The sequence below is a fragment of the Notolabrus celidotus genome, chromosome 18 (genome assembly GCF_009762535.1).
Source record: "Notolabrus celidotus isolate fNotCel1 chromosome 18, fNotCel1.pri, whole genome shotgun sequence".
Classification (NCBI taxonomy): domain Eukaryota; kingdom Metazoa; phylum Chordata; class Actinopteri; order Labriformes; family Labridae; genus Notolabrus; species Notolabrus celidotus.
Genome location: NC_048289.1, coordinates 13,188,997 through 13,202,944, shown reverse-complemented (window position 1 = coordinate 13,202,944; position 13,948 = coordinate 13,188,997). Strand labels below are relative to the sequence as shown.

The 13,948-nt window shown below is 39.1% G+C and overlaps 1 protein-coding gene across 2 annotated transcripts; it reads right to left on the bottom strand.

The window, feature by feature from the left end:
• Positions 1-1,508: 1,508 nt before the first annotated feature.
• On the bottom strand, positions 1,509-9,684 carry LOC117830218 (protein kinase C and casein kinase substrate in neurons protein 2-like). Of its 2 annotated transcripts, none has more exons than XM_034708247.1 (10): positions 9,549-9,684; positions 8,070-8,146; positions 7,785-7,941; positions 7,328-7,563; positions 5,534-5,689; positions 4,977-5,152; positions 2,998-3,118; positions 2,588-2,655; positions 2,414-2,493; positions 1,509-2,127 (listed from the first exon to the last, which is right to left on the bottom strand). In XM_034708247.1, exons 2-10 carry the CDS (start codon positions 8,124-8,126, stop codon positions 2,015-2,017), a joined length of 1,164 nt encoding a protein of 387 aa, XP_034564138.1. In that variant the 5' UTR covers positions 8,127-8,146; positions 9,549-9,684; the 3' UTR covers positions 1,509-2,014. The 2 variants fall into 2 exon arrangements, with proteins under 2 accessions (XP_034564138.1, XP_034564137.1); XM_034708246.1 differs by lacking the exon at positions 9,549-9,684 and adding an exon at positions 9,210-9,353.
• Positions 9,685-13,948: the final 4,264 nt, after the last annotated feature.

Sequence of the window (13,948 nt, the reverse complement as noted above, 5' to 3'; positions counted from 1 at the left end):
AACAGGGCAGTAAAAAGTTGAAGGTTATAATGATTCATATGAATAACAACAGCCTTTCAAAGTAAAATGATATTCTAATCTGACTTCCCTGTTAAGTTATTTCCTCTACAGATTTTGTTGTTTGTTTGCTGTTACATCATTAAACAGCAAGACAAAATATTAACAGTAACAGTAATGGTAAATATAATAGTATATACTGTATGTGTGTGCATGAATGGGCACAGAGTAAGAGATAAATTAGTAATGAATAGGACATACATTCATAAAATAAAAGGTGCATCATAAACCAAGAGAGAACAGTTTTTTTAAACTGCTGGATTTGTTAATTTTCTTTTAGAAGTGAGCCTGACTAATGTTTGTTTCATTAATGTTAACGTAGCTTCATATGCAATTGCCATATTTACCTATTTCTTAATATAATAAAAAATGTAGCGATTAGATAGATTTGTAACCAAGGACACATATCTCTACATTTATGTTTTATCTTTTTATCTCTTATTTAGTCTTTTCTGTTTTTTGTCTTCAGCTAACATAAAGCTAACCTTCCATTTCCATTGCTTAGGTGCATATGATAACAATAATACATTTAATTTATATAGCACCTTTTAAAAACGTGTTTACAGAGTGCTTTACAGAGTGCAAGACGTAGCGAGTGAAAACACTTAAGCACATGACAAAGGTAAGGTGAGCTAAAATGAGTTAAGTAAAAACAATAATAAAAACCATGCAGAAATTAAAAAAGTCAGTGATGAGTTAAGAAATAAAAGCACATTTTAAAAAGTTTGTTTTTGTGACTTGCCTGATCTCCTCCGGTCGCCTCTGGTTTTTAACTTCGCCCTTGGGAGTTCCAAGACTGGCCTGCTGAAACTCTTGTTTATATAAATATAACCAAGTGTATCTATGAGGCACAGCGGTGCTTTTACCTAAATGCTAATTTCAGTATACTATACCTCAACCAAAAATGTCATGCTTGGCAGGACCATTTCAGCAGTAAGTTAACCCTATCACTACTATCTACCACATTTACAATATTAATTTAGCATGTTAGCATGCTCATGTGCGCTCATTAGAGCAGTACACAAAGTACACCTGAGGCTGGTGTGTTTGTCTCAGGCTTGGCAGTAAAAAAATGTAGCTGTTAAATGCGTATATTACCTCTATATGGCGTTTGAAGAAATGTAGACAATTAACGATGTTATGGCTACTTTCTCTAAGCCAATGAATATCTAGAAATTGCTGATTCTTGTAATCCATTGAGTAGATGCTGAGATACTAAGCTAATTCACAGATTTTGTGAAAACATAACCTGATTGATGTTATTAAGTGAAGCCTATCATCTAGATTTATTTAGTTGACCAAATAGGCTCCTTCTCAAAATTTTATGAAGACCCATGTGTGATACTTGCTGGTATATTAAAATCCTTATTAGATTAATCCACTGACCAACTGAATCAACATCTATTGATCCACAAATGTCACATGCCACAAAAAAAAGTAGATATGAAGGATGAGGTAAAACAATTCCGCTTTATTTTGAAAATCCACCCCCTCAGTCAAAGTGACGTCTGCGTGCTCTACATAATACTTAATAAGTAAACATTAACAGGCTTGTGTGCACATATCATTGTAAACCTGTGCTCAGTTAAACCTCATAAATCATTATCAGCTATCATTGTGACCTGATGACTCAGAGAGAGAGCAGTAAATAAATATCTTATCTTGTTTTCTTTGGTAATAACCTGCATACATGCATGCAAACACACACATACACACTCACACATACACATACAGCTCCTGCACAGCAACATTATAGTCTTAGTTTTTTTTTTTATGCAGAATTACTCAAACCAATATGTTAGAATATTAGGCCTTAAGAAACATCTAGGTACAGTTTGATGTAGAATCAGTGTGAAATCATAAAATATAATCAGAAATGTTATTCTTTTTTAAATATTTGAAAGCTAACTCTTTGTAAGAAATAAATTTAGGACACAGTATATTAGACAGTGTGACATCACTCAGCAACTTCAACATAGTTTGCTGGATAGAAGCCCTCCTTCCCTCCACTCAGGACGCCTCGACACCAACCCTGGTCATCTTCCTCCTCTACCTTGAGGAACACTTCACCTGGGATACAAAAAAAAGACAAATTGAATCTGTGGGTAAAATAATTTTTTTATGATAGAATGTAGACAAAATATATATAGAAGTGTTTTGTCATTTGTAAAGGGTGTGTTTGTTTTGACTGAATGTAACAGTGACTGTTTTTGTACAGTCTGTTTAGATTTTAACAATCTCTCATATTTAATGAATGCATGTCTTTCATCCTTTAAAAGGAAATAAATAAATAAATAAACATTTGGCCCGTTGTAGCTGTAAATGGTTGTCATAAAATCCTGCTCTGAAGTGTTACCTGCTGTAAAGGACAGCTCATCTCCCTCCTCTCCCACATAGTCGTACAGAGCTCGCACCTTCACTCCTCCAATCATCACACTGACAGGAGGAAACATGGATGTTTAAGAGTCAAAAAAACACTGATGTAATTTCTATTTATGTATAATGAGTAATATCCCACTGGATAACTTACGGTCGGCTGTCTTTTCTTTTCTGGTCCCTCTTCTTTCTATTCAGTTTCTTTACTGGTGGGACCCATTCCTAATGGAAGGAACACAAGTAATAAAGGATTTACAAGACCATGTTAATACACAACTCCTTCATACAAGTGGTCTGCTACTAAAAGTGAAAACACTTCCTACATTGTAAAAAAAAAAGCCTGGCTTTTTACAGTGAGATGTATCTCTGTAATGAAAGTAAGAACGTTGAAGGTTATAAACATTGACAAGTTCTCAACGCCATCTTATAAATATGTTAGGTTTAGATAAAGATCAGAATTTTCAAAATACAAATTCCTGATTTAATTTTCTGCTTAATACTATAGATCCTTTTATGTATACATATATAATCTTTCATGTGGTTGAAGAAAATGTTGTCACACACCTTGATCTTCGGCCAGTCTGTGGGCATGCCAGGGCCATGGTTGTTCTTCCACCATTTGGCATCGTCCTGGTCATCGATGGACATCAGAGTTTGATGGAGCTCGCTATACACGGCCTTCACACTGACACGAGGACACACAGCTGGGTTGTAATGATATGAAACACACTGCTCTGCATTCATCTACTCACATCATGTGTGATCAAAATCATTAGAATCAAAAGTGATCTTGGTTTCATGCTGGAAATAAAATCAAATGTCTTTTGGCAACGTTTTCTCATTCAATGAACAACTGTGATCATTAATTCTTGAAGGAATCTGACCAGTGGACGCTCAATGCTTTAGACTATTTAACTGGCTGGGGCAATCCAATTCACCACTGCAGTCTTTATCGGTGCTGCTGAGTTTCAATGACCGACTTTTACACTGAGGTTCTTTTATGAATAAATATCTGTTTGGACATGTTACCATGTCAGTTGTGTAATTATATGTAAAAGAGATAGAACAGAACTAGGAAAATTTTTGAAAGAAAGTTGTTCCTGTTTGGATATCTGTCCTTGCCCTCATATTTATATTAACAACAACAATTAAATATTTATTCCATTCCTCCAGGGGATATTGGACATTGCACTCTCTAAATGTATATTCGTTTTATTCAGTTGCAGACTCAAATTGGAGTGGTAGAAGAATAATGCTTGCTCACTGAGGCAGCATGACACGGACAGCTAAAGACCCAGCTCTTTAGGAAACACTACGCACTTAGCTAGACTGTTCTCCATTGTTGTCCTCAGTGGCAGATCATGTCTTCCACCTACAGTTGACTCGCACTGTCCTGCTCTACTCTGGGAATCTGTGTTCAGCTCTGGAGTGACCCAGCACTTCGTACTTTGGTCATTACTGTGGTGATGACAAGTTAATTGTTGATGATGATAATAGAAGGTCTTAAACTGTTTGGTTGTTTCATTGTAGATGTTCCTTATTTTATAAAAAAAAAAGAAAAATCCTTATTTACTAGATCTTTGCTTGTGTTGTTCTTGTTCTCGTATGTACGTCGCTTTGGATAAAAGCATCTGCTAGATGACATTGTAACATTGTAACATTGTAACAGGGGCAAATGTTAAGGGAAAGAAGCCCATATCTGATATGTTCACATAATATCAACCAAGTTTTAAAATCAGTCAGATTATCTTTCTTTGATGTTAATGCAAAGGAAGATGCAACTAGATCTTTGGTAACATTTTCAGAAAAATTGCCAATAAAATGTTGAAAGAACATTGTGTAAGCCATGATTTATGCTTGATGGGACCATTTGTTCCATTTCACATGTGGGGAGTTTGTAAAATATGACAGAACAAGTAGTTTCCTATTTTTTAGATGAGGAACTAAAATCCCTACTTCTTGTAGTGCCTCAATGAAGGACCACAGACTGAAAAAAACATGGACGTAATCTCAGTGACGTCACCTACTGGTTACTGAAGGTTTTATAAAGCCCAAAGATGGCAGCCTCCAAATTGGAAATGCTGACTCCGACTCACTTTAGGCTACACTAGAAACTGTCAGAGAGGTTGAGTTAAAGCCATATCCTTGCTGCCTGGGGACCAGCTACAGTGCTCCCACCTTTCAGTTAAATCAGGCTCTAAATACACCTACAGTAATCATGCATAAACTCTCAGGCTTAATAAAATTAAAATGGATGAGTTATACAAGATATTCCTCCCTGTACAGTCGTATAAATGAAGAAATGAGGTAAAGAGACTTATTATAGTTTTAAAATGTAATAAACCAAATATATTAATTAATTAATTAACTCTTTTTAGTTGTGCTGGTAATATGAGCTCTAATGGGGTTTGGAGCGATTCTCAAGTGGACACTAATAGAACTTCAATTATTTGTACTTCTGCATTGGCCTCATTCTTTCAACACCAGAGTCTGCTGCTTGAATGGGACCCATATGTAGACTTTGGGATCTTACGTTTGCTCACCTCTCATTGTTAGTGACATCAAGATGTCTGTGGATGGAGAGGAAGACCTGCTTCAGGAAGCTGATCCTCTTCCTCTCTTCCTCCTGCGACTGTTCAAAGATGGCTTCCATCTCCTCCATGTAGCGAGGAGTGTAGGTCGTTACATCCTCCAGCACCTTCTCGTAATTCTCTCGACACTGGAACAAGAGTAGTTTTTTTTTAATTGAAAGATGCTGTTTGCTCCCTCAGAGAGAACATCCACTTTGTTTCTTTAATTCTAAAATGTATAAATCATGTGGTGCTTCTTAGCATTCTCATGCTGTGCTCCATAAACACGGAGAAGAGTAATAACAACTATTCTCCATACAAGGAAGTGCTTGGAGCAGAAATTTAAGGCTGGGTCTTGTGTTTAGAGCTGATAATTCCTTGACTGGATAAATATCACCACATGCAGCAGAATAAACAAACTCCATGGGAATGTAACGTTTCTCTCTATGACACGATGTAAGTTAGGAATTGTGAATGGGGCAGTTACAGCTCAGAATAAAGTGGCACAGTGTGTTAAAATCCCTCCTCACCTTATCCTTCTCCTCTGTGACCTTCTCTTTGGCATCTGTGAACTTCTGCTGCTTCTCTGGACTCATCTCAGAGTTTTCCTTTGCTTGTTTCTCTTTGTCCAGAGCTGTGGACTCCCTTTGACAGGACTTGTGGTATGCAACGCGGGCCTTCTCCAGCTGTTGAATACACATCCACATAAATCTTATGGTTACTTCAAGGAAAGTTTGATTCAGTTCAGAAAACACAGATTTGCTGCTCTGCCAAGAGTCAGATGAGGTGACTATCATTCTGTAACTGTGCAGTGAAAGCTTGTGTTATTAATATGGCTTTGTAAAATACTTGTCTGATTGGTCAAAATTCCAAAGCATTGGTGTAGCAAAGCATTCAGGAACAACCTGATCCCACAGGTCAAAATTGTTTTATTTATTTTTTACATTTTTATTTGACCTTTATCTAACCAGGAAATTAAAATAAATAAATAATCAATGTATGGAAAGAGGTCAGGCACATTTCACCTCAGCCTGTTGATACTGTGGCAAAAACTTGAGCTTCCCAGAGTGTTTAAAAGTTGGTAAACAACATGGAGAATATTTTAATGTCATTTTGTATCTATTCCAAGAGCACAAAACTTTTGATTTCTACAATTCTACAATTTCATTTAGGAGACGCTTTTGTCCAAAGCGATGTACAACACAAGCAAGAATTTAGACTGGAGGGAAAAACCTTAGTAAGTGCGACAAAGTGCTTCAAGTTGATTGGCCACAGGTTCTGCCATCTAGTGCCAGAAGAACTGCCAGGTCAACAATATCGTTCAACATTCAACAGCATTCAATGATTTATGATTAATGGCTGACCAATCACTAGTAAAGAAAAGAAGTTGATGGGGAGAACTCAAGGAGATGCTATCAACCACTGAATAGGAGACTTTTTTTGGTTGTGTAAACAAATCATTTATAAATCAGTGAAATCATCTTTAAATCAATATTTTGTGTCAACTTGTTCTTCAGATGGTAGCCAGGTAATAAGCGAGTGAGCCGGGTTGTCATAACAGATTGGAACCCCTTCAGGGTGATACATTATCCCTCTGCTCTGAGTCGGGGTCCTGCTCACTGTCAGGATTCAAATTGCTTTAACCACCTGCTAACCAGACATTTCCCTAGATACCCTGTTTGTTAAATTTCCACAAGAAAAAGTGTTTAATGACATAGCTTGACATTTTGGGAAATAAATCATATCTAGACAAAGTCGTACAGCTGGCTGTGAGTTACTTCAGCTTACAGGGTGTTATGTGTCAGACTATGATTTGAGTTTCCTGACGTTTACTCAACCAAATTCCTGCGCAACCACAATCTGTCCATTTGACTATTCTCTATGGAATTGTGAGTACCATCAGGAAGTGAAAGTGGGGTCAATCTTCTCATGTTTACTCTGTGCAAAAACACAGATAAAGCTTGTCCCTTAAAAACAAAATGAAAAAAGACTGTAGTTTTACTTAACCTTTAATAAAGTTGTTTCACAGAAGAAAACAATCTTATTGTTTCTTGAAGAACACTTAATAGCTTTTCTCCCTGAGAGTTGTACTCTACCTTGTGATACTCATTAGCAAAGGAAGTTAGAATAAATTAATGAAAACTCCATTTGATGCTGATGACCATTCAAAAGCTGCAGGATAAAACCTGCAAGTGGACACTAAGTGAAGATATTTTTTGTCAAAACACCAATGCTGGTCATTATGTGACAGCCATAGAAAGCATGAACAGTTCACAAACAAACAAACACACACACACCAAGCATCGCTCTTAGTAAACATTCACCTTCATGAGCTTTTTGGACCAGGGTTTCTGCGCCCGTGAGAAACTTGTGTTGCTGTCGTAGCTCTCCCTGAACCCACAGAAGATTTTCTTTGGGAAGCTCTCCCTCTGCCACGACTTTACCCGGTCTCCTTCCTCTGCGACCAGTGACTGGGAGATGGAGGAGTGTAGGGCCGACAGGCGCTCGGTGGAGGTGAAGAAACATTGCCATGCCTTCATGAGGGAGCCATACAACGGCCCTAGGAGAGTAGAAAAAAAGAAGTGAAGAATGACCTGACAGAGGGCGCAGAGTTGAGTCATGAAAGCAATAGAGAAATAATGACCTCCATTTGTCTGCTGGAGAGTTTCAAACAAACACATGTGCAGCCATTTAAGAAGAATCAAGCTGTGGTTTAACCTGATGAGAGCAGACATGATGAGGAATGCCTGGGAAAGCATGTTCTGTGTCTTTCATACTTACTGGAATCCACAATGGACTTCCACTTGCTGCTCCACTGGCTGAGCTGCTGGGCATACTGTTTCTCCACCTTCGCCCTCTCCATGAAGCAGGCCATGATGTCGTTACAAGCCTGGTGGGACTGATCTGTCCGGCGCACTGTGCGCACATAATTCCCTGGCTATGAGGAAAAGATGATGAAGCGCAGGATGGTGAGTTGCAAACAAATTTACAAACAAACAAGCACTTTTTTTGTAGCTTTTACTCAGGTGTTAGTTTTTCAGTTTTGGTCATGAAAATAATCCTCACCATCCAGAAGCTCTGTTTCTTGACATCCTCAGGGGGCTCTTTGGGAAGACTCGCCATGATTGTGAAGGTGTCTGCTTCTGAAAAGGAGAGATTGCTGTTTATGTTGTAAAAGAGAGTTGCTCAACTGGTTACAAAGCATAATAATATGCTGGGAAAGACAGCTCTCATTGGCAGGCAAGCAACAATGATTACCACGCAACAGGTTAGACGTGTACACGGTGTAACGTGCAGAGCCAATGCTCTGTCTGATAGGCACTGAAACTTCATAGAGTGAGTGTGTTGCTGAGCTAACTGCCATGACAACTTAGCCCATCCCGATGAGGTGTGATTTACAGTTTACAGTGCACAGATGCAACCAAGCCCCCTGCGTGAGTACAGGGAGTGTGGTTGCAGTGGCAGACTGAAATTCACAGGGGTGGGGATCTGCCAGCAGGAATAGAACAGCTGCTCAGGCATTCTTCCTGTAGCCTTCCCAAAATAAACAGCAGGGAAAGGTCATCTTTCCCCATTGCTCTGACTAACACAAGGCCTACAAGAACCAACTGCCTCGATTCAGAGATCAGGACCACAAAAGGAGCGGATTTATGAGCTGGCGAACAAACAGGAATGCAGGATTTATCAAGAATAAAGTGCAAAGATAGCAAGGTTTTTTTTTTTTACACAAAGCAAAGAAAAAATGGCAGGTTCATTAATGAGAGAAGACAGATTGAACAAAGGAGAGGACACAGGCAAAAACATGCAAAAGACACGGTTATATTTGGGCCTATTTGTGTCTGGGTAACATGCTGACACATTGCTGGCTGAGTAATGCGAAAGTGACTAACCACACCTCGTCACAAGACTGAGCATGACAGAGAGAGAGAGAGAGAGAGCAACACAGAGGAGTTTATCCTCATGGTTAGCTGGTCTGATATTCTCATGATATGTCTCCCATTTTTCACTTGAAGTAAGCTCCTGAAAGTAGAAAAAAATCCTCAACTTTTCCATGCCGAGGAGAGAAAAAGCAGGCCATCTTTATCATTTATCTCAAAGAAGCATTCATATGGTTTTAGTGATAGAGAAATCTCCATCCACAAGGCAGCAAGAAGCAAAAAATAAGTGGCAACAGAGAAGCCATGCCTGGGAGAAGCCCGCACTTACATTTCTCTCTGAATCACCAGTGATTACTCAAGTGACCACTTGTTACTGTAGTTCAAGGGCTCGCTGAGGCTTTCTCTCCATTTGTGTCCGTCTCCCCCTCTCTTAGTGTGCGCCTCTCTCTCTCTTTCTCTCCCTCCTCCTCTAACACATGCTCCTCTCCCTCTCTCACTGACCCAATTTCCCCCTGGCACTTAAAGTTACACACACGCACAGAGTTGTTGTTGATCTGAAAGTGGGCGTGTGACACCCAGAGAAAAAATAATCAAATCAGAGTGTTTGCATGGTAATCATTTGGCTGCTAATTGGCTTCAGGGAAAACAAAGAGGGAGGAAGACTTACCTTGTTGCTCTCCTCCCCTGTCAGCTGGCTCTGGGTCACAGGGCAAACTTCTTCCTCCTTTTTCTTTTACTTTAACCACATCCTTTGATTCTTGAACTCACCAGCTTCCTCTCTTTCAGGCTTCTGCCCCTCTTTTATTTTCTCTTTTATCTGATATCAGAAACAAACAGCTGGAAGAATCCCCCTCCTCCCTCTCCTTTCCCCGTCCCTCCCTCGTTCTCTCTCAATATGGTGCTAATGAGATGCTGAACCTTCATTTTGACTCCACGTTGGTCACAGAACAGTGTCAGTGTGGCGCAGAGTCATGTGAGCTTATTAGTGAGAGAGTGTGACAGCAGAGAAGGTGGTCCCGTGAACTACAACATTAGCCCCTGTGCCCCCTTTGTGACCTGTCATTCTGTGTGGTCAGACCTAGAAAGAGAGGATGGTGTGTTATGCTCTCCCACACAGTGTTTACTTATTCTAGGCTCTACTCTTCTGGAGCTGGAGGAGGACACCATTGGCATCATTAAGGCTACAGTTACAGATTGATTACTGCCGTTTCCATCTTGTTATTTCACAGTGTCTTTGGAATTAATGCTGTTTCTAAGTCAAGTTTGCAAACTAATTTTTAACAGCTCATTTCGAGCCAGTGTCTCAAACACTGCTTTCCATACACCCACCATACAAGACGTGTTTGTTTCTCACTTTTAGATGCAGAGGCTTAAAGCTCCTGTGAAGATTTTTTAGCAGGTTATGAAACAAACTGAAATCAATACTGATATGAGATGATTTGTATACATATTTGTGGAATCCTGCCAAGGGGTAGATGTCAGAGGAGGTGTTGACAGCAAGCTGCTAAATACATCCTCTTTAAAAATCTTTCACACCAAATGTTCATTGTGAGTTGCATGTGACATATTTCAAATAAATAAGTATAAGATATTTTGAAGCCATTTCTTACACATCTTACACTTCTTACAGAGTCTTTGTGGGGTATAGGTCAGGTGAGTTGGCTGGTCAGTCAAGCACAGTAGTATCATGGTCAGCAAACCATTTCATTTTCATTTTGGAGGAGTTTTGGCGCTGTGGGCAGGTGCTGCATCTTGCTGGAAAAGAAATCAGCTCCAAAAGCTTGTCAGCAGACTGAAGCTTGAAGTGCCTAAAATCTCCTGATAAGAACCATAGACTGTATGTATAATGGACAGCGTCGCTCCTCCTTTTCCCATTGAATGGTTTTGAAGCCAAAATATCCCGTTACAGAACACTGACATCTTGTACATTTTCTGCAGCCAGAGTCTGCGCATTAGTCAAGAGTTTTTCTCTACAGCAGCTGTCAATCAAAGTAAACCCGGATGTAAAACCCCGTTTTTTAACCTCTAATAACTAACAAAAAAGAAACTTTTCAGAAAGAAAGAGGCCTTGAACACAAAACAGTCAAATACCTACATATCACCACAGCATACGGATGTGAGAAACATTCATACGACGTGTATTTATTTTTTTAAGTTTGACAGCAGCCCCATTCAAATGAATGGTGGAGGCAGAGTTTTTGACCTATACTGCAGCCAGCCACCAGGGGGAGGAGTTTTTGTGGAAGCCTCACTTCCAGCTGAGTGATGGGACGTCCATTTTTTTTACAGTCTATTATAAGAACCAGCAGATGACAGGCACCCCAGATCATCACAGACTGCAGAAACTTCACACTTGGTTTAAAAAACCTCAGACTTGTGCCACTCCACTCTTCCTCCAGACTCTAGGACCTTAATTTCCAAATGAAATGAAAAAAAAAACACTTTTATCTGAAAAGAGGACTTTGGACCGCTCAGCAATAGCCCAGTTCATTTTCTCTTTAGCCCAGGTAAGGTGCTTCTGACGTTGTCTCTGGTTCAGAAGTGGCTTGATATTAGGAATGTGACATTTTTGGTCTCTTTCCTGAAGATGTCTGTGCATGGTGGCTCTTAATGCACTAACACCAGCCTCAGTCTACTCCTTGTGAAGCTCTCCAAAGTTCTTGAATCAACTTTTCTTGACAATCCTCTCATCCCTGTTGCTTGTGCACCTTTGCCTACCAAGCTTTTCCCTTCCTGTCAACTTTCCATTAATACTCTTTGATACAGCACTCTGACAACAGCCTGCCTTTTCAGCAATGACCTTCAGTGGGTGACCTCCTTGTGAAGGGTGTCAATGATCGTCTTTTGGACAACTATCAAGTCAGCAGTCTTCCCTACAATTGTGTTTGTGTATGCAAGCAAGAGAAACACAGTTTTTATAATGACTGAATAGTGATTTACTCAAAGTTGAAATTAAATATTCTAATATTTTGGAATATGTTTTTTTTTTGTTCTTTTGAGCTGTAGGCCATAATTATAAACAAAAAATGCTTTAAACATTTAGTTTTTTGTGTAATAATGAGTGTTGGTAACATTATATTTTCACTCTCTTAAAAAGCAATTATTAATTCTACATAACAAGAGTGACACGAGGGATAACTAGATCACACACAAGCATCACATCAAATCAGACTGCTGAAAGAGGCCTGTACATTTATATAGTTCACGACTTCACCTCTTCCTGTTGACAATGTGGCAAAAACGTAAGTTCCTGATAGCATAAGTAAACAACATGGTTTTGACTTTAATAATGAATGAAAATGTTAAATGTAATGTGATTCATAAAAGTAAAGTAATGTTATATTAAGAACAACTTTTTAAGTTTAATGTTAATTTGGCTGTAAAGATCGTCTTTTTCCCATTCATGTGTATGTGGTTTCCGGTACTTCCAGCCAGCCTCAAGCGGATCCTCGTTGAACTGCAGTTTTTAGCACTTCCCCATTGGACTTATATTTTTTGACCGGAGGTTGCCGCTTGGTGATAAGCCAATAACGTACAGTGAGCGGTTGGCCATACGAAATAGAATATCAGGGAGAACAAACCCCCTCTGTTTCAAACTGGCGTCTTGTCTGACCCTGTTTAGAACAACTACACACTCACTATACATCATCCCTTACACATCACTTTGGTGTTTACTTCTTTTCTCATCTTTAATGAACATCACTGTTGCCTGGCAACATTGTTTTTTGGGTTGTTTTTCTATCTGTTTTTGTTTAAAGCAAAAACTTGCCTTCAGCTGCCATGTAAAACAAAGGAGGAATGGTCCCCAAAATCCAGGACTACTAAAATGCTTGTCTTCGCCATTTAAAACTGAGATCATTATTCTTCAAGTCTGACATATTTTTTAAAGGTTTAAACACATTTTATATACCACATGTGTACCAGATATTTCAATATCTCTTTCTAAGTCACTTGTTTTTGCTGTTCAGCAAAATGTTGGCTTTTTTGTAAATGAGGGATTGACTCTCAGGGTCATTTTGAATAAAGGGAGTTTTATATGTGTATATAAAGGTTTAGAGAATGCATCATATTTGTGATGTTTTCTAAGTTATTGTATGTAAAAAGGTTTTTGATGAGGAGTCTTGAATGTAAAACTGAGGCCTCAATATCATCCAGAAGTGCAAACCAGACTGTCACCAAGCAGGCTGGCTATGTCTACTATAGTTATTTTGAATGCTGGTCTGATCAATGTACCTTTTTACTGAACACACACCAGAACAGCATTTCTATTTAACATTTTCCCTGCAAACTTACACAGTAGTTTGGCACATTAGAATGATAGCTTGAGAGAAGAAAGCAGGAGGATAAATAGATTCACCGGCTGCACAGACTGAGGTATTCTTCAGAAGAATCAAGAACACAGTGCTACAATACAAGTGCTATTATTGATCAGTTATTATAACAGCAATTTTGTCCTAGTGACCTGTAGATGGCATTTTGTAATTCATTGCCAAGCAATTAATGAGTAGATCTTGTATTTTACCTTCCTCTGCTTGCTAGCTAGCTAGCTAGCACAAAGTCAAAGGTGCATGTTATCATTGCAGACACCAACAAAAATAAATAAGCATGTTCTCAATGACATGCACAACTAAGAATCACGATTATTACTGGGCTGGTGTTTTGCAAGAAAAAATATCTTTAGGAGCTCCACTTTTAAGTTGCGTACCCAAGGAACAGAGGCTATAATCCTCAGGCAGTCCAGGTTTGATTCCAACCTGCGCCCCATTAAAAGATGCCTGTCACTCACCATTCTCTCTACCAGTTTCCTCCTCTATCCACTGACCTGTCTTCTCCAAATAAAGGCATAAAAGCACCTGAAAAACAAAAATAAATATCTTCATATGTTAGACAGCACTCCTGACCACCATCATCAAAATGCTTGTTGAAAGTGTACTTTTAAGGGGACTGGCACAGTGGCGTGTCCAGAGGGGTGGCCAAGGGTGGCACTTGAAATCCAATTGGCCACACCAGGGGCCACACCAAAATCCTAAACTATGATTGGCTGTTTGCCTTGTCAGAGGTGGGGTT

Bases quoted from the DNA above. Each gene is read 5' to 3' on its own strand.
- LOC117830218 (XM_034708247.1), bottom strand. From the start codon at position 8,126: ATGGCGAGTCTTCCCAAAGAGCCCCCTGAGGATGTCAAGAAACAGAGC. The intron at 7,564-7,784 runs GTAAGTATGAAA...CTACTCTCCTAG, and splicing joins GAAGTCCATTGTGGATTCCA to GGCCGTTGTATGGCTCCCTC. The intron at 2,494-2,587 runs GTAAGTTATCCA...TCCTCCTGTCAG, and splicing joins AAAAGAAAAGACAGCCGACC to TGTGATGATTGGAGGAGTGA.